This window comes from Schistocerca gregaria, chromosome 9 (assembly GCF_023897955.1).
Source record: "Schistocerca gregaria isolate iqSchGreg1 chromosome 9, iqSchGreg1.2, whole genome shotgun sequence".
NCBI lineage: Eukaryota > Metazoa > Arthropoda > Insecta > Orthoptera > Acrididae > Schistocerca > Schistocerca gregaria.
In genome coordinates this window covers 108,612,479-108,637,199 of record NC_064928.1, presented here as the reverse complement: position 1 = coordinate 108,637,199, position 24,721 = coordinate 108,612,479, and the positions used below count along the sequence as shown (strand labels likewise).

Below are 24,721 nucleotides of genomic sequence, written 5' to 3'. Positions count from 1 at the left end.
CAGCACCATCTGGTTTCCCCCTTCAAGCTAGACAAGTTTCGTTCTTTGTTATTTTCATGTTCTGATGTAAGTTCTGTCGTTCTGTGTGTGTGTGTGTGTGTCTGTGTGTGTGTGTGTGTGTGTGTGTCACCCCCTGCACTCGGGGCTCCCAAAACAGTATTATGTAAACCGATTTTTTAATACCTCTTCTGGACGGCAACATAAAGACATCAGAATCCATTCTGAAAATCTAGTTACCAGTTTTCCAATGTCGCTATCGATTTTTGTTCTCATAGAAACGGAACCAGTTTTGAAAAGTGCTTGGGTTGTCAAGTTAGGTCTTGTTTTCTATTCGGTTGATATACACTTATTGTGCAGTGAAAGAGAATCAGAAACATTAGACTTAGCATTACGCTACTTGTAATATTTAAGTGAAGAGAAGTAACGATTGTGTTGTCTGAAACAGGAACTGGACCAACTGGTTTCCATACGCCATATTTAACTGGGCTACCAAAACCGCTTCAGGCCTTAACATATAAACACGACAGCGAAAAACGGTTCTGAAATTAAGTTTTCGTCTTTCGGAAAATGAGTCGCATGTAAACGCAGTGAGCGAGTGTGTGTGCACCTTTTTATTTTTTATTTGTTTATTCTTTCGTTTTTATTTTTATTTTTTGCTATTTCTTCTTCTCGTTACTATTATTTTCATCTTCTTTTCCTTTGTCATTATCCATATATATATTTAGGAGAGAAATAGGACAAGGATGAAGATTAAAGATAGTACACAATGACATACAAGCACAAACCTACGTATAAAGTGACAAACATTTTCAGAAGATGCATAAACATAGCATTTAAAACACACTTCAGTCCAAAAATACGTTCCAAAAATAATTAAAGACACAAATGTCAACCAGATCGCACGACTATATTATCACAAAGCGACACATATGATGGAAGGTACAAAGGAGAAACCAGCAGAACATTCGCCACCCAGTACAAAGATCATATCAAGCCACTCAGAAGAGAAAATAATCACAAATTTACTACAAGAGCACACTATAATCCGTTCATCATACGAATAAACCTGATGTAAACAAACACAAACGCGATGATTGGTCAGAAGCCGTAGAACACGTACACTGGTGTTGTTACGCTCTTGGAAATAGGTCCTACTTAAGTTGCGTTAAATGAAAATACAAGATGTTCAAATGTATTAACAGCTATCAACGTTTTTCTTAATTACGCTTTAGCTACGTAGTTTTTATTTCAGTAATCGTGTACAATCACAGCCTCTGCAGCGTTGTACTCTGATTGTCGATCTGTTAATGCGCAGTATGAAAATGGCTGAGGCTGTTTTCTGTTTCGTAGTGAAACAGTCGCGTGGAACACTATTAAAAAGTGCCGAGAAACTGGTTGTTCTTATCGTTTTTCATAAATTTACAGAGACAATCGGCTTTGAGCTTTTCTGGCATCTACTGTAATTGATAAAGAAACTGAAATTGAACTTGTAGCGCAGTTGGTAGCATAACAGATTATGACCAACCCCTGGATATTCGTGCGTTGGTTCACATCTCCTCACTAAAATCTTTTTTCTCGTTCGATTTGAAATACCTACATCTCGTAATTACAGAACTCATCATTTTTTACGAATAATGAACATCTTCTGGTTTCTAATTACATATTGGACGCGAAATTCCTGTTTCCATTTCAAATACAAATTCTTAATAATCGATGTTTTATGGATGACTGTTCCGGTTCTAAAAGTAGTTTAAATTAAGAAAACATAACAATTTAATTTTTTTAAGGCAGAAATAAAAAACCAAATCCTCTTTACCTGGACTATGTCCATTGTCTTATACCACAGAGGTAGATAAGTATCGTTGAAACATGAAAAACACCATTTTCGTATCATCGAGCGCATCATACAAATGCTTCATTTTTACGTTTGCTACTGTACTATTTCAATATGAACCCAACAGAACTTATCTGGAGCCAAGCTGCTGGATTTGGCCCGAGAAATAAACAGACCGTTAAGCTGTCGGACGTACTGGAACTAACGCACGCAGTTATTTCATAAGTCACATCCGAACGCTGGTGGGATATAGCACGGCTCGTCATAAATGGAGAATAGAAAATGCTGCGCTTGATTGGCTTCCTGGATTCTGTTGTTGATAGGCTCTGTATCAACGTAGCGGGTGACACTTCAAGAATTGACATCTATTTCTCGGATTCGGATAAGGAAGGAGCTAAGAGATTGCCAGACGACTGGCTGTCTGTAATACCGCCGGGTTGTCACAGATTACAGATTCTCCGCAAACCGGAGCGGCTGCCTGCCTCTGTTGGCGCATTCAACTGGTCTGCTGACACACTAGAAGCAGCGGCGTGAGGCGGTTTTTGTCATGCAGCTCGTAGTGCATGCACACAGAAAGACTTATAGAGGAGGTGAGAGAATACAACTTTAAGTATGATACACGCGATCCTGATTTGGAGGTAGAATACTTTTGTCCTCGATATACTCATGATAGAAAGCTGAATAGTGTTGTCGCTGTGACGTCCATAACTTCCAATATCAACTGCTGTAAACTCGGTAGTATGGATCAACGATCGCCAGGAGAACTAGCGAAAAGAACTGTTTGTAACAGAAGGACTGGGATCCACTATCCTACGGGCATTTTAACCTGATAGCCTTTCCGTCTATGCTTCCAAGGCAGTTGGGAAACACCCAGTTCTATAAATCCTTCTTCAGATTTCTTCCATATCTCTGTTGTAGGAGTAGGTGAATACTTGGGCTGTAGAGCGGTCCATATTACCTGGCACACTTGTTTCATAATATCTGAGACTGTTGAACGTCCTAACAGAAAAGCAAAAGCTCTGGTCTGGTGACTGTCGCCTTTAGTCAAGTATCTGGAAAAGATTAAAATCAATTATGCCGATAGAACGAATAGATAAGTTAACAACCAAAGATATGTTTGTTTAAATTCAATGACAATGTTATGAATACAGTGAAACAAAACAATCTATTAAGTAGAAAGTTCTCTCTAGCGGGACATACGGAACTAGATGTTACTATCGTTTGCCGTATTCGTAAACACTGCAGATAAACTTATCACTCCACTCGTAACTACGTTGTGGCGTAGCACTTTCTTCCGCCGAACCTTTCATATGATACTGCAAAACTGAAATGGAATAATTTATATGACTTCTACTTCAAGCAGAAAGAGGCCACAAATAGTAAAACTTACCTCAAACAAACGGCTTGTCTGTGCCTTGTATCAATTGGCTTTCTCCAGTTCGTTGTGCACTTCTCGGTGCTACCTTTTTATCAGGCGATGCATTTCCTCGGAACATTCTCGCGACATACGAAAATATTTGAAGAACCTATCTTGGTCAGACTCTAGATCAATACACAGACGATGGTATTCTCCTAAGCTTTCGCTCTTGCTATCAATGTCGTGCACCCAACATCTCTTCTTGGTGCCATTTCGTAGCGCTAGTGCAAGCTACTCATTTCTGTAATTAAAAAAATAAATAAATAAACTCGCACAAAGATAACGTGTCCCGCGTGAAGATTACAAATCGTTTAACGCAAGACAATCGCGCTACGCATGCTAGCTTAATGGGTTTCGGCCCCTTCCACAGTGTAACACAGCTGACGCATCAAGAGTCGCTGCGGCCGGCCGTTCCCTGTGTGGCGTCCCTGGCCGCTGATGGGTCCGGCCCACCGCTGCGCCGTCCGTCACAGCGACAGGCCGGATTCTGTCTGGCCAGGTCTTAAGTCGGGAATTTTTATCATTCTTGTTTTTAATTACAATAGTACGTTAGCTAAAAACGATAACGTATTCCGGTTTTCGTCTACTCGTCGAAGGAGTGTATAGTGGGAGATTTGCAGTGTATTATTTTATTCTGCTTAAAAATTAAATGACATTTGCAGCCGCATTGCTCCTCTCTTCGTCTCTTTTTACGTGTGAACTGCAGCTGGCCACTTCACTGCAGGCTAGCTGTACCAGCTGACCGGCCAGTGCTGTCCAAGTTAAATGCGCCGGTAAAGCTGTTGTCCCGTATTATCGCTAAGTCGATGTACGTGTAACGCACAGCACGATAGTACCCTTGTTATCGTACTTGACAGTACTCCAGACAGCTTCGCTGCAGTCCCACGTAAAACGGAAATCCAGTGAGATTCCAGCAAATGCGGGAGAATACATAGTGCAATGCTTACATCAGGTTTTTCTTATGATGAACGGATTATAGTACGACCCACTTTTGAGTTCCGCCCATATGTTTGGGATCTGCACCAGGTCGGATTAAAGGAAGACATGGAAGCAGTTCAGAGGTTGGCTGCTAGATTCGTTACCGGTAGGTTCGAACAGCATGCAAGATTCAAGGAGATGCTTTGCGAACTCAAATGGGAATCCCTTGGTGGAAGGCGACGATCTTTGCGACGAACAGTATTGAGAAAATTTAGAGAACCGGCATTTGAAAGTGATTACAGAACGATTCTACTGCTGCCACCCTATATTTCGCCTAAGGACTCTGAAGATAAAATCAGAGAAATTAGGGCACTTATAGAGGTCAGTAGATAGTCATTTTTCCCTCACTCTGTTTGCGAGTGGAAGAGAAAAGGAAATGACTATTAGCGGCAAAGGGTAGTCTCGGCCACGCAGCATGCGGTGGCTTGCGGAATATTATTTAAATGTAAATATAGAAGAGAGAAAGACATGAAAATAGAATAAACTGTGAAAGACGCCTTCTAACCTCATAGAAAAATTATCACATATACAAAACAACGGCTGAAAAGAAGCTGCTACTAAATGGCCAAGTGAATATGGCTAACCTCTCCCTGTTTACACTGACAGATCAAGCAATAGACAGAAGTCTCAACAGATGATCTCAGATCCCATTTCTCTCCTTAGTATGTAAATGGAAAAGGAAACTAAAATTAAAATAATAATAATATGAAGAACTCAGCTATGCCAGTCCCAAGCCCACAACCTCATTTGCAAGAGATGAGGAAGGAGGAGGGGAAGGAGTAACAATCTGGTAAATGAACCTGGGTCCATCTGGCTTCGGATGGTAGCACCCAGTAAGAGCCCCTGCCTGGGTTTACTAGGTGAAACACGGTCAACGATCTCAGGAATCTCAGTTCCCAACGACTGAGACAGCGGAAGAACCTAGTGTAATAAACCACGAAAAACAATCATTTCGGACTAACAAACCGATCTTACTTCGGAATTTATTTCCTCCACCTACACAAAACAATTTCATATGCAGAATGGAAATGTCGCTAAATGCGAGCGCTACCCCAGGTGGTAACTCGAAAAAGGAATCCACCATTTCAATGCGCAATGCATTGGGACCTAGGATTCTGGGCAATCCCACCACCTGCATACAAGATGAGTCGGAGCGTCTTGAAATTCAGGAAGAAGTACTTCATTGGGACCGTAAACGTAAATTAATCCTCCAAGTCAAAAAACAGAAAGAATTGGAAAATCTCCTGGACGACCACGAAATTAGATCTTGGCTGTAAAAGAGACCAGATTCCTAGATGAGCACATCGTGGACCCACAACACTAGAGGATATTCAAAGGAAAGCCAGCAATAAAGATAATGATTAACACCCCTAACCTAGGGGCTACCTTTTACTTAAATAAGTCATCTGATGATGACCTAGTAAGCCAAAAGCCAGTTCATAACTAACTATTAAAGAAATATTATTGCGAAACATCAGTACTGGGTATTCAAGGTTTTAGTATTATGGCACGCCAAATAGCTTATTATTCAATGCTGCACCATACTTCAAAGTCACACAGCTACATGACCATGCTTTTAAACATACTCATCAAGTCTCTGTAAAGAATGGTCGGGAAGTCTTACCTGTGGTTTCAGATTTTCGACTATATGAATGTGGTCACGGAGCCATTCGACAAATAGTGGGTGAAGCTCATCATCGGTGGAAACTCTCTTTATCGCCAGTTGTTATTCGAGGTTGCCGGAAACATGGAGATCGCAAGGTGCAAGACTTCACGATAAGTATCTCCCAAGTCCGAGCCGTATCGGTCACATTTCTGGCACCATTTCGCTGAAACGCGAAGTTTGATTTGGTCCATTTCACGGTGAATCTCCTGCAGTTTAGACGTTTTGTCCACAAAAATCGCATAGTCTGCGGTAATTCATCTCTGAAGTAACGAAGTGTCCATTTTCCGCGGCATTTCACGCCCACACTATGATGCTCGTTGTATCCGAACCAATGTACACCGTCTCTGCAGCAAACCCGAAACATGTACTCTCTGCCGATAATGTGTCACACTGTAGCGCAATGGTCTTTGCGCGCGGACTACATGAGTAACTTTCTTAAGTCCCTATGCAATAAAGAGCTCTGTAATCAGTCAGCATCGCCGAATGTTTTTGGTTGTAGCTCTCTCACGAGCCACCCATCCCAAGTGCACCTGTGTAATGTCACTTTCACATTGCAGTCATTCCCAAATATGAGGTCTACAAATTTGCTTCCGCTGTTTTGCAGTAGACGGCATTAGTGGAAAGTAGTGGCGTAAGTCGTTGGTCTTAAGGGTCATACATTAAGCTTAGGCATTTGAGAACATGTGTGTGTGTGTGTGTGTGGTCTTCAGTCCTGAGACTGGTTTGATGCAGCTCTCCTTGATACTCTATCCTGTGCAAGCTTCTTCATCTTCCAGTACTTACTGCAACCTACATCCTTCTGAATCTGCTTAGTGTATTCACCTCTTGGTCTCCCTCTACAATTTTTACCCTCCACGCTGCCCTCCAATGCTAAATTTGTGATCCCTTGATGCCTCAAAACATGTCCTACCAACCGATCCCTTCTTTTAATCAAGTTGTGCCACAAACTCCTCTTCTCCCCAATCCTATTCAATACTTCCTCATTAGTTATGTGATCTACCCATCTAATCTTCAGCATTCTTCTGTAGCACCACATTTCGAAAGCTTCTATTCTCTTCTTGTCTAAACTATTTATCATCCATGTTTCACTTCCGTACATGGCTACACCCCATACAAATACTTTCAGAAATGACTTCCTGACACTTAAATCTATACTCGATGTTAACAAATTTCCCTTCTTCAGAATCGCTTTCCTTGCCATTGACGGTCTACATTTTATATCCTCTATACTTCGACCATCAGCAGTTATTTTACTCCCTAAATAGCAAAACTCCTTTACTACTTTAAGTGTCTCATTCCTAATCTAATTCCCTCAGCGTCACCCTATTTAATTTGACTACATTCCATTATCCTCGTTTTGCTTTTGTTAATGTTAATCTTATATCCTCCTTTCAAGACACTGTCCATTCCGTTCAACTGCTCTTCCAAGTCCTTTGCTGTCTCTCCATGGATTTTAATACCTACTCCGAATTGTTCTTTTGTTTCTTTTACTGCTTGCTCAATATACAGATTGAATAACATCGGGGAGAGGCTACAACCCTGTCTCACTCCTTTCCCAACCACTGCTTCCCTTTCATGCCCCTCGACTCTTATTACTGCCATCTGGTTTCTGTACAAATTATAAATAGCCTTTCGCTCCCTGTATTTTACCCCTGCCACCTTTAGAATTTGAAAAAGAGTATTCCAGTCAACATTGTCAAAAGCTTTCTCTAAGTCTACAAATGCTAGAAACGTAGGTTTGCCTTTTCTTAATCTTTCTTCTAAGATAAGTCGTAAGGTCAGTATTGCCTCACGTGTTCCAACATTTCGACGGAATCCAAACTGATCCTCCCCAAGGTCTGCATCTACCAGTTTTTCCATTCGTCTGTAAAGAATTCGTGTTATTATTTTGCAGCTGTGACTTATTAAACTGATTGTTCGGTAATTTTCACATCTGTCAACACCTGCTTTCTTTGGGATTGGAATTATTATATTCTTCTTGCAGTCTGCGGGTATTTCGCCTGTCTCATACATCTTGCTCACCATCTGGTAGAGTTTGGTCATGACTGGCTCTCCAAAGGCCGTCAGTAGTTCTAATGGAATGTTGTCTACTCCCGGGGCCTTGTTTCGACTCAGGTCTTTCAGTGCTCTGTCAAACTCTACACGCAGTATCTTATCTCCCATTTCGTCTTCATCTACATCCTCTTCCATTTCCATAATATTGTCCTCAAGTACATCGCCCTTGTATAAACCCTATATATATACTCCTTCCACCTTTCTGCTTTCCCTTCTTTGCTTAGAACTGGGTTTCCATCTGAGCTCTTGATATTCATACAAGTGGCTCTGTTTTCTCCAAAGGTCTCTTTAATTTTCCTATAGGCAGTATCTATCTTACCCCTAGAGAGATAAGCCTCTACATCTTTACATTTGTCCTCTAGTCATCCCTGCTTAGCCATTTTGCACTTCCTGTCGATCTCATTTTTGAGACGTTTGTATTCCTTTTTGCCTGCTTCATTTACTGCATTTTTATATTTTCTCCTTTCATGAATTCAATATTTCTTCTGTTACTCAAGGATTTCTATTAGCCCTCGTCTTTTTACCTACTTGATCTTCTGCTGCCTTCACTACTTCATCCTTCAGAGCTACCCATTCTTCTTCTTCTGTATTTCTGTCCCCCATTCCTGTCAATTGTTCCCTTATACTCTCCCTAAAACTCTCTACAACCTCTGGTTCTTTCAGTTTATTCAGGTCCCATCTCCTTAAATTAGCACCTTTTTGTAGTTTCTTCAGTTTTAGTCTACAGTTCATAACCAATAGATTGTGGTCAGAGTCCACATATGCCCCTGGAAATGTCTTACAATTTAAAACCTGATTCCTAAATCTCTGTCTTACCATTTGAGAACATAGCGCCATCAAAATATTAGTCGATTATTGATTGCATCTCAAAGTTATTCTCGGCTGAATATTTCAACTTAATAGCGCCATCAAAATATTAGTCGATTGTTGATTGCATCTCAAAGTTATTCCCTGCTGAATATGTCAACTTACGAGCCCAGTTCTCGTCATCTACGGGAGGTTTTAAGTTTCTTCCTTGATATGAAGAAATATGCTGCTGAGGCTCATAAAAAGACTTGCAAGGCATATGACGAGACGCCTGTTAGTGACAGAACATTGCAGAAAATGGTTTCCGTGCTTCAAGAACGGTGATTGTGACGTTGAAGACCGGCATGGTCGTGAAAGAGAGAACGCTTTCGATGCTACTGCAACTGACGGGAACAATCACAGGAGATCGTTATCGAAAGCAATTGATGTGTGTAAGCCGATCACTGAAAGACAAACGGCCACAATACAGCCATAGACGTGAAAAGACGATTTTGCAACAAGACAGTTGTAATGTTATGTGTGCCTCATTCCTTTTTTTTTCTCTTTTAGAACTAATTTGTGCCTGATTTTATTCTGAGGAGATCAGTAATGTATGTAAATACCGTAAATGTAAATGTGATTCAAAAAGTACTTGAAGTGAAGCGCACCTGGACAGCAAGAAACTCTTAGCGCGCAATCCCCGCCAACGACAGTAGTTGTGAATCTTTGAGTACGGTCTCCAAAAAAAAAAAAAAAAAAAAAAAAAAGCAATTGATTTACTAAAATTATTAAAAAAAGAAGACGACTGTTAATATGTATCTTGTGGAAAGAGGACGTGTTGCTAGGCCGTCGCTCAGAACGTATCGTTGCATTTAATGAAAATTGATATTTTAGTGGTAAAACCGAGTAAAGCGTGTGTGTAAGAGTTGTCAAACATTTATGTTTACAAATTTTCTGGAAGTGAAGAATAGAAATATCTCGTTTTTGTGAAAGGAGGTGAACTTCACTGTCGTTGCTGTCTATCACTCGACAGAATTGTAAGTGTACAAAGTTAACTAAAATATAGGAAAATAAATGCATTCTCTATAGTTTTCATTCAATAAGTAACAACCTCTCATAATTTCTTAATTACAGTAATTGGATTATGTTCTTGTAAAATAATATAGTGCTGTAAAATAGTATGGTGCTGAACTCCACTGACCAATATTGATGTAGCAGGACGTGTAGTTTGAAGGAAGTTTGTGTGCCAAGCAACCTCCTTTTCTCACGAAAAGCAGATTGCTGTTTGATCTTACAACAGTGGTCCCTCAGGTATGAAAAGCTAAGAAAAGATAGGCTCAAAGCTATCCGCATTACAGCCAAGTAACTAAAAGAGTCGTATTTTAAACCTTAAAGAACAATGACTTCCTCCAAATTATAATATCACAAATTGGTGCAGAAGCTAATCATTCAAGGAGGCAGCAACCAAAATTCAGGTACCAGTTACGACTTAAAGTAAAAACCTCAATAAAAAATCAATCTCTCTCTCTCTCCAAACACATATATAAATATTCATATTATTAAGATTATAAGAGTCGACGTTATGAATAGGAAGGTAGAGCAGAGGGTGTGTTACTGTGAACAGTTCAGTGACCGGGTTGTTCTAATCAGAAACGACAGCAGACCAACACCGACAACGATAGTTCAGGTATACAAGCCGACGTCGCAAGCTGAAGATGAACAGATAGAGAAAGTGTATGAGGATATTGAAAGGGTAATGCAGTATGTAAAGGGGGACCAAAATCTAATAGTCATGGGCGACTGGAATGCAGTTGTAGGGGAAAGAGTAGAAGAAAAGGTTAAATCAACTAGTAATAGCGAATACCCTGTTCAAGAATCACAAGAGGAGGTATACTTGGAAAAGGCCGGGAGATACGGGAAGATTTCAATTAGATTACATCATGGTCAGACAGAGATTCCGAAATCAGATACTGGATTGTAAGGCGTACCCAGGAGCAGACATAGACTCAGATCACAATATAGTAGTGAGGAAGAGTAGGCTGAAGTTCAAGACATTAGTCAGGAGGAATCAATACGCTAAGAAGCGGGATACGGAAGTTCTAAGGAATGACGAGATACGTTTGAAGTTCTCTAACGCTATAGATACAGCAATAAGGAATAGCGCAGAAGGCAACACAGTTGAAGAGGAATGGACGTCTCTAAAAAGGGCCATCACAGAAGTTGGGAAGGAAAACATAGGTACAAAGAAGGTAGCTGCGAAGAAACCATGGGTAACAGAAGAAATACTTCAGCTGATTGATGAAAGGAGGAAGTCAAACATGTTCCGGGAAAATCAGGAATACAGAAATACAAGTCCTGAGGAATGGAATAAATAGGAAGTGCAGGGAAGCTAAGACGAAATGGCTGCAGGAAAAATGTGAAGACACCGAAAAAGATATGATTGTCGGAAGGACAGACTCAGCATACAGGAAAGTCAAAACAACTCTTGGTGACATTAAAAGCAACGGTGGTAACATTAAGAGTGCAACGGGAATTCCACTGTTAAATGCAGAGGAGAGAGCAGATAGGTGGAAAGAATACACTGAAAGCCTCTATGAGGGTGAAGATTTGTCTGATGTGATAGAAGAAGAAACAGGAGTCGATTTAGAAGAGATAGGGGATCCAGTATTAGAATCGGAATTTAAAAGAGCTTTGGAGGACTTACGGTCAAATAAGGCAGAAGGGATAGATAACATTCCATCAGAATTTCTTAAATCATTATGGGAAGTGGCAACAAAACGACTATTCACGTTGGTGTGTAGAGTATATGAGTCTGGCGACATACCATCTCACTTTCGGAAAAGCATCATCCACATAATTCCGAAGACGGCAAGAGCTGACAAGTGCGAGAATTATCGCACAATCAGCTTAACAGCTCATGCATCAAAGCTGCTTACAAGAATAATATACAGAGGAATGGAAAAGAAAACTGAGAATGCGCTAGTTGACGATCAGTTTAGCTTTAGGAAAAGTAAAGGCACGAGAGAGGCAATTCTGACGTTACGGCTAATAATGGAAGCAAGGATAAAGAAAAATCAAGACACGTTCATTGGATTTGTCGACCTGGAAAAAGCGTTCGACAATATAAAATGGTGCAAGCTGTTCAAGATTCTGAAAAAAGTAGGGGTAAGCTATAGGGAGAGACGGGTCATATACAATATGTACAACAACCAAGAGGGAATAATAAGAGTGGACGATCAAGAACGAAGTGCTCGTATTAAGAAGGGAGTAAGACAAGGCTGTAGCCTTTCGCCCCTACTCTTCAATCTGTACATCGAGGAAGCAATGATGGAAATAAAAGAAAGGTTCAGGAGTGGAATTAAAATACAAGGTGAAAGGATATCAATGATACGATTCGCTGATGACATTGCTATCCTGAGTGAAAGTGAAGAAGAATTAAATGATCTGCTGAACGGAATTAAGTCTAATGAGTACACAGTATGGTTTGAGAGTAAATCGGAGAAAGACGAAGGTAATGAGAAGTAGTAGAAATGAGAACAGCGAGAAAATTAACATCAGGATTGATGGTCACCAAGTCAATGAAGTTAAGGAATTCTGCTACCTAGGCAGTAAAATAACCAGTGACGGACGGAGCAAGGAGGACATCAAAAGCAGACTCGCTATGGCAAAAAAGGCATTTCTGGCCAAGAGAAGTCTACTAATATCAAATACCGGCCTTAATTTGAGGAAGAAATTTCAGAGGATGTACGTCTGGAGTACAGCATTGTATGGTAGTGAAACATGGACTGTGGGAAAACCGGAACAGAAGAGAATCGAAGCACTTGAGACGTGGTGTTATAAACGAATGTTGAAAATTTGGTGGACTGATAAGGTAAGGAATGAGGAGGTTCTACGCAGAATCGGAGAGGAAAGGAATATGTGGAAAACACATAAGGAGAAGGGACAGGATGATAGGACATCTGCTAAGACATGAGGGAATGACTTCCATGGTACTAGAGGGAGCTGTAGAGGGCAAAAACTGTAGAGGAAGGCAGAGATTGGAATACGTCAAGCAAATAATTGAGGACGTAGGTTGAAAGTGCTACTCTGAGATGAAGAGGTTAGCACAGGAAAGGAATTCGTGGCGGGCCGCATCAAATGACGCAAAAAAGAAAAAAAAAAAAGAGTCGACGCACATAAAAGGGAAGCAGTAGTGGGGAAGGGAGTGAGGCAGGGTTGTAGCCTCTCCCCGATGCTATTCAATCTGTATATTGAGCAAGCAGTAAAGGAAACGAAAGAAAAGTTCAGAGTAGGTATTAAAATCCATGGAGAAGAAATACGAAGTTCGAGGTTCGCCGATGACATTGTAATTCTGTCAAAGACAGCAAAGGGCTTGGAAGAGCAGTTGAATGGAATGGACAGTGTCTTGAAAGGAGGATATAAGATGAACATCAACAAAAGCAAAACGAGGATAATGGAATGTAGTCGAATTAAGTCGGGTGATGCTGAGGGAATTAGATTAGGAAATGAGACACTTAAACTAGTAAAGGAGTTTTGCTATTTGGGGGACAAAATGATGATGGTCGAAGTAGAGATATAAAATGTAGACTGGCAATTGCAAGGAAAGCGTTTCTGAAGAAGAGAACTTTGTTAGCATTGAGTATTGATTTAAATGTCAGGAAGTCGTTTCTGAATGTATTTGTGTGGAGTGTAGCCATGCATGGAAGTGAAACATTAACGATAAATAGTTTAGACAAGAAGAGAATAGAAGCTTTCGAAATGTGGTGCTACAGAAGAATGCTGAAGATTAGATGGGTAGATTACATAACTAATGAGGAGGTATTGAATAGAATTGGGGAGAAGAGGGGTTTGTGGCACAACTTGACTAGAAGAAGAGATCGGTTGGTAGGACATGTTTTGAGGCATCAAGGGATCACCAATTTAGTACTGGAGGGTAGCGTAGAGCGTAAAAATAGTAGAGGGAGACCAAGAGATGAATACACTAAGCAGATTCAGAAGGATGTAGGCTGCAGTAGGTACTGTGAGATGAAGAAGCTTGCGCAGAATAGAATAGCATGGAGAGCTACGTCAAACCAGTCTCAGGACTGAAGACCACAACAACAACATTATTAAGATAAGAGTCATTTTATACAATGCACGACGACAAGTCGAAAATCACGTCAAAGCCTACTGGGAAACGTTGAAATGGGAAGTTCTATCCCACCTGCTGTATTCTCCGGATCTTCCTCCCTCTGACTGCCACCTTTCTCGATCTGTGGCATACGACCCAGCTGACTAGAAATTGCGGTCATATGAACAAGTGCAAAATTAGATCTATTCATGGCTCCTATCAAAAATTGCCCAATTTATACACTGCGGATTTCGTATGCTGCCCGAAAGCTAGGAGGAAGCGGTGGTCAGCGACGGCCAATACTTTGAATCGTAAATGTTTTGTAAGTTTTTCACATTGAAGTCTCGAACTTCGAGAAAAAACGGTGGAAGCAAAGTTATGGACCTTGTAATTATAACTGTTTTGCAATAACTTGACAACCACTGTATTGCAGTGTATGGCAATAAATAATATTTACAAAATTATCAGTTAGGAATAGGAAATATTTTTCCTGTTATTGCATATTTTTCCTTTTTTAATAAGGGACAAGCAATAAATATAGAAGGTCTGAACTTGGCAGAGACCTCTGACATTACACGTGCACTATGATTTCAGTAGTCACCTTCCTCTATTTCAAATACTGGCTGTATTATTTTGGTAAAAAGCAAAGTTGTGTATAATGCTGCAGAAAATACGTAGATTGTGTATCTGTGTTGACTTATAGTCTTGCATTTTTTTAGTATGTTGTACAACCTAGAAGTTGAAGATATGGTATATCTTTTGTTTATTGTGTCAAAAACAATTCAGCCACAATCTTTTTCTGAATTATCCGTTTGGAGCGCACAGGCACACGAGTCACTTCTTTCAAAAAATTAGATTCGGTTTTCTTTTTTCAATAGTTAAGAATGAGCGGACGATTTGGATGGGATTCGGTTAATGTAAAGGGGACATCCTTCCCCAAAGCAATTAATTAATTGTAATAAATTACACTGTGGCTTACAAATTAGTGACACAAACAAATCAAGGTGTTTACAATATGAGGTAATAAAAATGTTATATGCCACAGGTGAAGAGAGAAACTTATTTGTGTCGTTTGAATCACTGCCAAACAAACTGTTCACAATTTGGTACATTAACAAATAATCATTGTGGATTAAACTACGTACTTTCACCTAATACAGTTAAATTTTATAATGTGAAGCACAAATGTATCATTTACAATTAAATTTTCTGTCGAAGTTACTCCTTCGTACACCTTATTTAAAAAGGTGATAAAATTTCCAAAAGGTATCTCAATTCAAATGTCCTAAAACCCTTAACACAACAACACGTACATGACTAGCTCAAATAATAAATATACGTACGGCAAGGCAGAACATTTGCTTCCTTACAGAAAGTTTACTGATTTCAACAGCGCAGACCACATTCAAACTCTAGCCAACATGTGGCGCTTACCGGTCAAAACATGTTACGACTGCGGCAGCGGGCAAACTTACATAGGTAATGAAAGAACACAGGGCACCTAGCGATCTTACCAAAATCAGTTTACACGAAGGAGGAAGAGGGTGGGGGAAGGTGGGGGAAGGAAACATAATAAATACCATACGGGAGAGCACTTGCCAAACCTACTACTAAAAATGCAGCATAAAAGAATCTCAATTAATGACTAAATGCGGGTTCGGCCCGGCAATATTGGACCTGAGCGCTAGTAGCCACAATAAGGTTGACAGATACCAAGGTTCGACATCATCTTAGGGCTAGCTGGCACATCAAATAAATAAGAATAAAAGAACAAGCAAATGGCAATGCCCGAGAATTTAAATAAGACTAAGTACACACGAGGCTAAAATCAATTGTAGCACCTTGGACATCGTCTTAGTCTTAACTGACACTACAAATAAATAAAGGTGAAAGAACAGGCAATGCCCAGCAATTTAAATAAAAATAAGTAAGCACAAGGCTAAAAACAAATGCTAGCACCTTAACAAGCACACATAAATATATCAGACTGCTGCCACATCACAAAACGGAACAGACGCGAGCACAGTCCCCGGCACGCCAGAAAACCAATAACACACACTCCAGCAACCGAGCCAGCCTGACCACAATGATTTCAACTCAGAATCAGGCCGCGTGAGCACACCGGGTCCACGCCAAACACACACTGCCAAATAATTCCCACCAACAGATACGGCTGCCCCCCCCCCCCCCCTCCCCGGGCCGGGATAACGGGGGCGACGACCGGGTACACACCAGCATTAAACTCGACACCCAGACTCCGGCCAAAACGGAATCACGCAGAAAATACAAACAACAGCTGAAGTAAGGTGAAACGAACCCCGCCACGCACACCGGACAGAGGAAACACACAGAAAGCCTGCCCTGCAGCCGTTACAACTCTTGGGTGCGGAAACCCAAGCGATATCGTGGCACCCTTTTCAGAGGCGGAGTACCCCGAGCGATCGCGTGCGGGGATCCGTCAGTTGTCCACTACAGCACGGCACCGACACGCAACACCGCCAACGGCCAAATCAACGAGGGCCGCCAACAACGAGACCACACCTCCGTGCCGGGGCAAGGCAAAATACCGCCTACTCGGTGCGAATCCAACTGCCGAGCCGAGCGTGCGCGGCTCCAGAGGGCAGCAGCTGCCTCAGCGCCTGCGCAGGCCGAACCAGACGGAAACACACTGCAAAGTCCCGAATGGAAATGCATTAAAAAGATGGGTATACGTACTCGAGGCAGATGCGGGCACCAGCTGTTCACAGCAAGGAGTTCTGAACGAAATCCGCCACTATGGACCACTGAAAGTGGAATCAAGCCCGTAAGTAGACAACTCGTCCACCCATGTACCCTCGCACTGTGCCACGGGTGTGACAAACTTTTGGAACACGTATTATGTTCGAGTATAATGACTTTTCTGGAGACTAGAAATCTACTCTGTAGGAATCAGCATGGGTTTCGAAAAAGATGGTCGTGTGAAACCCAGCTCGCGCTATTCGTCCACGAGACTCAGAGGGCCATAGGCACGGGTTCACAGGTAGATGCCGTGTTTCTTGACTTCCGCAAGGCGTTCGACACAGTTCCCCACAGTCGTTTAATGAACAAAGTAAGAGCATACGGACTATCAGATCAATTGTGTGATTGGATTGAAGAGTTCCTAGATAACAGAACGCAGCATGTCATTCTCAATGGAGAGAAGTCTTCCGAAGTAAGAGTAATTTCAGGTGTGCCGCAGGGGAGTGTCATAGGACGGTTGCTATTCACCATATACTTAAATGACCTTGTGGAAGACATCGGAAGTTCACTGATGCTTTTTGCAGATGATGCTGTGGTGTATCGAGAGGTTGCAACAATGGAAAATTGTACTGAAATGCAGGAGGATCTGCAGCGAATTGACGCATGGTGCACGGAATGGCAATTGAATTTCAATGTAGACAAGTGTAATGTGATGCGAATACATAGAAATATAGATCCCTTACCATTTAGCTACAATATAGTAGGTCAGCAACTGGAAGCAGTTAATTCCATAAATTATCTCGGAGTACGCATTAGGAGTGATTTAAAACGGAGTGATCATATAAAATTGATCGTCGGTAAAGCAGATGCCAGACTGAGATTCGTTGGAAGAATCCTAAGGAAATGCAATCCGACAACAAAGGAAGTAGGTTACAGTACGCTTGTTCGCCCACTGCTTGAATACTGCTCAGCAGTGTGGGATTGATAGAAGAGATTGATAGAAGAGATAGAGAAGATCCAACGGAGAGCAGCGCGCTTCGTCACAGGATCATTTAGTAATCGCGAAAGCGTTACGGAGATGATAGATAAACTCCAGTGGAAGACTGTGCAGGAGAGACGCTCAGGAGCTCGGTACGGGCTTTTGTTAAAGTTTCGAAAACATACCTCCACCGAAGAGTCAAGCAGTATTTTGCTCCCTTCTACGTACATCTCGCGAAGAGACCATGAGGATAAAATCAGAGAGATTAGAGCCCACACAGAAGCATACTGACAATCCTTCTTTCCACGTACAATACGAGGATGGAATAGAAGGGAGAACCGATATACTCAGGGTACCCTCCGCTACACACCGTCAGGTGGCTTGCGGAGTATGGATGTAGATGTAGATGAAGATAAATATTTTCATTGTGAGAAGCACAGGACTTAGATTTGGAACGATGTTGTGACAGAATCAGTCGTCACCCTGTGGGGAAAAGTATGCTGATATGGAACTTCCTGACAGATTGTATCTGTGTGCCGAGATAGCACTCCAGCCTAGTTTGGAGGTAAGGTACTGGTGGAAGTAAAGCTGTAACGGCAGATCGGGAGTCGTGCTTGGATAGCTCATTAGGTAGAGCACTTGCCCACGAAAGGCAAATGTCCCACAACCCAGTCCTGATCTGGCACACAGTTTTAATCTGCCAAGAAGATTCATATCAGCACACACTCCGCTGCAGAGTGAAAATTATCACCTAGACTGTGGCTAGCACATCTCCCCAATACCCTTTCTGCCAGGAGCGTTAATTCGGCAAGGAATGAAGCGTAGTTTCTTCTAACTTGGAAGGTAGGAGATGAAGTACTGGAGGAGTGCAAGAGTTCTTTTTATGAATTTGTCAAAATCTGATTATGTTGCATTTGACGTTTTGCCAATGCTATATTCGGCGTATGAAAACGTCTTCTATGAGCAATGTGCATTTCTAAACCAACATCTCATATTTTTTGGCTCCAGTCGATGAGTGCTGAAACAACCGAAACTGGTCAAATAATTATAATTTATTCAGGTGACTGGCAAATAAAAACTCTTTTCTGTAACAGTTGAACAAATTTCTGTTAAATGTTTCTCATAACGCCATGTGTGTTTAATACTGTGTGGCGAGTTACATAGGTACGACCACTCATTTAGACCGTTAAAGCACTTTGATGAACGCGAGCAGTTGTTGTTGTTGTTGTTGTCTTCAGTATGAGACTGGTTTGATGCAGCTCTCCATGCTACTCTATCTTGTGCAAGCTTCTTCATCTCCCAGTACCTACTGAAACCTACATCCTTCTGAATCTGCTTAGTGTATTCATCTCTTGGTCTCCCTCTACGATTTTTACCCTCCACGCTGCCCTCCAATGCTAAATTTGTGATCCCTTGATGCCTCAAAACATGTCCTACCAACCGATCCCTTCTTCTGGTCAAGTTGTGCCACAAACTTCTCTTCTCCCCAATCCTGTTCAATACTTACTCATTAGTTATGTGATCTACCCATCTAATCTTCAGCATTCTTCTGTAGCACCACATTTCGAAAGCTTCTATTCTCTTCTTGTCTAAACTATTTATCGTCCATGTTTCACTTCCATACATGGCTACACTCCATACAAATACTTTCAGAAATGACTTCCTGACACTTAAATCTATACTCGATGTTAACAAATTTCTCTTCTTCAGAAACGCTTTCCTTGCCATTGCCAGTCTACATTTTATATCCTCTCTACTTCGACCATCATCAGTTATTTTGCTCCCCCAATAGCAAAACTCCTTTACTACTTTAAGTGTCTCATTTCCTAATCTAATTCCCTCAGCATTACCCGACTTAATTAGACTACAATTTCCAACAGTAGCTTAGTAGATAACTTCCCAAATTATGTAAACTGTGGTACCAACGAGCTCTGAAAAGAGTTTTTTCGAAGGAAAGTTTATTTTATTTTCATTTTAAAACAATTTCGATATTTGTAAGGGAATAGGTTGTCGTATAAATGACTGAATAGTATTCAGAAAATACCCAGTTTATCTAAAGAACTATGTCTGAACATTCTTCCTACCTCAACTCAAGTGACTTAGTAACAGGCTTTACAAGTTAAGGAGTTACATACAGCATAAAATTTTACAATACATACACTGACTAGCATTCAGCCTCTCACACAGTGTACCAACATCTAATAGTAAAAATTTCATGATGCTAATGAATTACAAAAATGGTCAATTTCAGACAGCAGTACATATATTCACCTTCATCAATAGCACGTGCGAAAGCTGTTTAGCTGTATGAAATAAAGTGGTAAATCGACAAGTTAGAAAGTTGACATATTTATGGGCACTCAGTGACTCGCCAGTGACACTGGTGGCTTATAGGACACACATTAATTTCATAAATGACGTAGGGGTTTTATTTACGAAATGAGATGATGCAGCTATTAAATAACTTTTTCATCACTACTGAATTTAGCTGTACAGCTGGAATGTGTGTGGAAATAACGAAAGAATTGCATGTTTCATTACAAAAATACTTCGGGTAGTGACCTTGTATACAGGGTGTTACAGAAAGGTACGGCCAAACTTTCAGGAAACATCCCTCACACACAAAGAAAGAAAATATGTTATGTGGACATTCCAAATTAGAGCTCATCTTATTACTTCTCTCCAAATCACATTAATCATGGAATGGAAACATACAGCAAGAGAACGTACCAGCGTGACTTCAAACACTTTGTTACAGGAAATGTTCAAAATGTCCTCCGTTAGCGAGGATACATGCATCCACCCTCCTTCGCATGGAATCGCTGATGCGCTCATGCAGCCCTGGAGAATGGCGTATTGTATCACAGCCGTCCACAATACGAGCACGTAGAGTCTCTACATTTGGTACCGGGGTTGCGTGGACAAGAGCTTTCAAACGCCCCCATAAATGAAAAGACGGTTGTGGTCAGGAGAGCGTGGAGGCCATGGAATTGGCCCGCCTCTACCAATCCATCGGTCACCGAATCTGTTGTTGAGAAGCGTACGAACACTTCGACTGAAATGTGCAGGAGCTCCATCGTGCATGAACCACATGTTGTGTCGTACTTGTAAAGGCACATGTCCTAGCAGCACAGGTCGAGTATCCTGTATGAAACCATGATAATGTGCTCCATTGAGCGTAGGTGGAAGGTTGTACAGTACACACTGACAAAACTACAATTAGCTCTGACATGGAAATTAAGCGTTTCCGGACACATGTCACATAACATCTTTTCTTTATTTGTGTGTGAGGAATGTTTCCTGAAAGTTTGGCTGTACCTTTTTGTAACACCCTGTATATGTCTTAATTGGGAAATAATTACGTAGAGATGCATTATAATAGATATTTATGACAGAGGACATGATAAAATGTTCAAAATCATTTGATGACATCTGTTTGTTGCAGGAGGAAGTTTCAGAACAATTGATATTGCAGAAGTAGCAACTGGTACACCAACCGTTCTAAAGGACTCGAATGGTACAAACTTTGAGGACTACACTTTCGTTAAAACCTGGACTGTGAGGGGACTGAAGACACTAGAAGGAACAGCCGGAATTAAGTCCATTTCGTTCACCCACCAGAATTTCAGTAAATGGTGTATGGTTCTTACAAAGAAAAACAATGAACTTTTTTTGCAGTTTTTGCTCGAAAAGTGTGAACCGGGGAAGCTATTGAGAGCGAAGCTGAAAGCTGACGAGATTCTTCCAAGTGGTGAAAAAAGAGAAGTGTTTCCATGTGAATGGTACGAACTGGAAGAAGGAAGCTCCTCCGAAATGCAGCTCGTTAGGAAAGCAAACTGTACAGGAGAGGACAACAGCGAAAATGAGATAACACTGCAGTGTGAAGTTAGCATGCGATGCATTGTTCACGACGAACTGCCCACGGCAGACGCAGCAGAGCAACAGTCTGATGTTGCGAGGGCTGTAGATGAGATGTACCGTGAAGGAGTGCACACAGACTTTGAGCTGCACACAAAAGGCACGGTTCTGAAGGCACACAAGTCACTACTTTCTGTGCGGAGCCCTTACTTTGCCGCCTTGCTGCAGCCTCACACGAAGGAAGCAAAGGAAGGCCTTGTGCAGATCACCGATGTGAAGACCGAACCACTGAAGCAGGTCCTGCTGTTTATGTACACGGGTGTGGCCCCGGCTCTCAAGGACATGCCGTGGGACTTGCTCATAGCTGCTGACAAATTCCAGCTCCAGCAGCTAAAGCGACAGTGCGAGGCCCACATCGCCAGCCACTTGGATGTGGACAACGCCGCAGAAACTGCAGCCAACGCCTTGCTGTTCTCCTGCGACGTGCTGTGGGACCGTGCGGTGTTCTTCATTAGAAGCAATCTCTACCAGGTCATGCGCACTCCTGGCTGGGCTTTCGTTATAACTGCTCATCCTGAAGCCATACTGCGTCTCAGTGAGCTGATGGGATGAATCAGTAACAAGAACCGAGCTTTGCTTGTTATTTGAACTTTTCTGCAACAACAGTTCCATCATTCAGCATCCAAACTTTCTCTACCATAATATACCGGGTGATCAAAAAGTCAGTATACATTTGAAAACTTAATAAATCACGGAATAATGTAGATAGAGAGGTAAAAATTGACACACATGCTTGGAATGACATGGGGTTTTATTAGAACCAAAAAATATAAAAGTTAAAAAATGTCCGACAGATGGCGCTTCATCTGATCAGAATAGCTATAATTAGCATAACAAAGTAAGACTAAGCAAAGATGATGTTCTGTACAGGAAATGCTCAATATGTCCACCATCATTCCCCAACAATAGCTGTAGTCGAGGAATAATGTTGTGAACAGCACTGTAAAGGCTCAAATGGCTCTGAGAACTATGGGACTCAACATCTGAGGTCATCAGTCCCCTAGAACATAGAACTACTTAAACCTAACTAGCCGAAGGACATCACACACATCCATGCCCGAGGCAGGATTCTAACCTGCGATCGTAGCAGTCACGCGGTTCCGGACTGAAGTACCTAGAACCGTACGGCCACCGAGGGCGGCTAGCACTGTAAAGCATGTCCGCATTGGCGTCGGATGTTGTCTTTCAGCATCCCTAGAGATGTCGGTCGATCACGATACGCTTGCGACTTCAAAGCCAATAATCGTACGGACTAATGTCTGGGGACCTGGGAGGCCAAGCATGATGAAAGTGGCGGCTGAGCACACGATCAACACCAAACGACGCGCGCAAGAGATCTTTCACGCGTCTAGCACTATGGGGTGGAGCGCCATCCTGCATAAACATCGTACGTTCCAGTAGGTGTTTTTCAGCCAGGCTGGGGATGATGCAATTCTGTAACATATCGGCGTACCTCTCACCCGTCACGGTAGCAGTTACAAAACCAGAATCACGCATTTCCTCGAAGAAAAAAGGCCCGATAACGGTAGATGTGGTAAATCCAACCCACACCGTGACTTGCTCGTCGTGCAGTGTAGTTTCCACGACAGTTCTAGGATTTTCGGTAGCCCAAATTCTGCAGTTGTGGACGTTGACAGACCCTCGGAGCGTGAAATGAGCTTCGTCGGTCCACAACACGTTAGTCAACCAATCGTCATCTTCCGCCATCTTTTGAAACGCCCACACCGCAAATGCCCTCCGCTTCACTAAATCGCCAGATAACAGTTTATGATGCCGATGAATTTTGTACGGATAGCATCGGAGAGTGCGCCTAAGTGCCAACCAAACAGTAGTGTATGGAATGCCGGTGCGACGTGCGACTGCACGAGCGCTGACTTCCCCGTGCATAGACGAACCCGCTACAGTCTCCATTTCTTCCTGAACTGTCTCAGCAGCATTACGCCTTGTGCTCGGTCGGCCACTACGGGGTCTATCGTCTAAAGAACCCGTGGCTTCGAGCTTCGAAATCATTCTCGCCACAGCTGCATTTGTCAACGGACCTTTACCCGTTCGAATCCCCTTCCTATGGCGATAGGATTGTAACGCTGAACTAGCACATTCCCCATTTTGATAATACAGCTTCACTAAAAGCGCCTTTTCAGGTAACGTCAGCATGCTGCGACTGCTGGCGCATCTGATTCTCTCTTTCATTACAGCTCCATTTATACACGATTGTCATGCGCAGTCAGTGACGTTTTACTGTTCAGCGCCATCTGTCGGACATTTTGTGAACTTTTTTTTGTTCTAATAAAACTGCATGTCATTCCAAGCATGTGTTTCAATTTTTACCTCTCTATGTACATTATTAAGTTTTCAAATTTATACTGACTTTCTGATCATCCGGTATTTATTTGTTCCAGTGCATTGTTGGAAAGTTCTGGAGCATACAAACCACAGCTCACATTAAAATGGTGGGACAAGCCATGGCTTGACTGAGGAAATGTTCTTCATTTTGAATGGAAGTCCACGATACAATTTCTTTTAAGAAGAAACGTCTTTGTCTGTATAAAAGTAATAGTTTGATTACAAAAATATTCTTGGTGTTGCATTAGAAAATTCTTTTCCATAGATGAGCATACTAATTTTTGTACAGTAATGTAATTGTAACCGACAATACCCACAACCCCACAACATCAACTACCCCATCAAATCCCCTAATTACACTGCATATTTATTAAATATACATACGCCCCCTCCTCCATGAACCGTGGACCTAGTCATTGATGGGGAGGCTTGCATGACTCAGAGATACAGATAGCCGCACCGTAGCAGCAACCGCAATGGAGAAAAAGAGATCCACTTGTATGAACATCAAGAACTAAGATAGAAAACCGGTCTTAAGCAATGAAGGGAAAGCTGAAAAGTTGAAGGAGTATAAGAAGGCCTACATAGGGGAGATGTAGTTGAGGGCAATATTATGGAAATGGAAGAGGACGTAAATGAAAATGAGGTGGGAGACTTGATACTATGACAAGAATTTGACAGAGGACGGAAAGACCTAAGTCGAAACAAGGCTCCGGGAGTAGACAACATTCCATAGGAGCTACAGACAGCCTTAGGAGAGCCAGCCGTTTCAGAACTCTTCCGTCTGATGAGCGAGATGTATGAGACAAGCTAAGTACCGCGAGACTTCAAGAAGAATGTGATAATTTAAGTACCAGAAAAAAGCGAATACTGTCAGGTGCGAATAATCGAACGATCATTTTACTAAGTAATGGCTG

General features: G+C 41.8%; 1 protein-coding gene across 1 annotated transcript in view; it reads left to right on the top strand.

The window, feature by feature from the left end:
• The window catches only part of LOC126292262 (speckle-type POZ protein-like), a 78,134-nt gene extending 56,108 nt beyond the window's left edge, over positions 1-22,026 (top strand). The window contains exon 3 of the mRNA XM_049986162.1: positions 20,989-22,026. Within this exon, the coding sequence (XP_049842119.1) occupies positions 20,989-22,013 (1,025 nt within the window). The 3' untranslated portion in view covers positions 22,014-22,026. The remainder of the gene's footprint in view (positions 1-20,988) is intronic.
• The last annotated feature ends 2,695 nt before the right edge of the window (positions 22,027-24,721 follow it).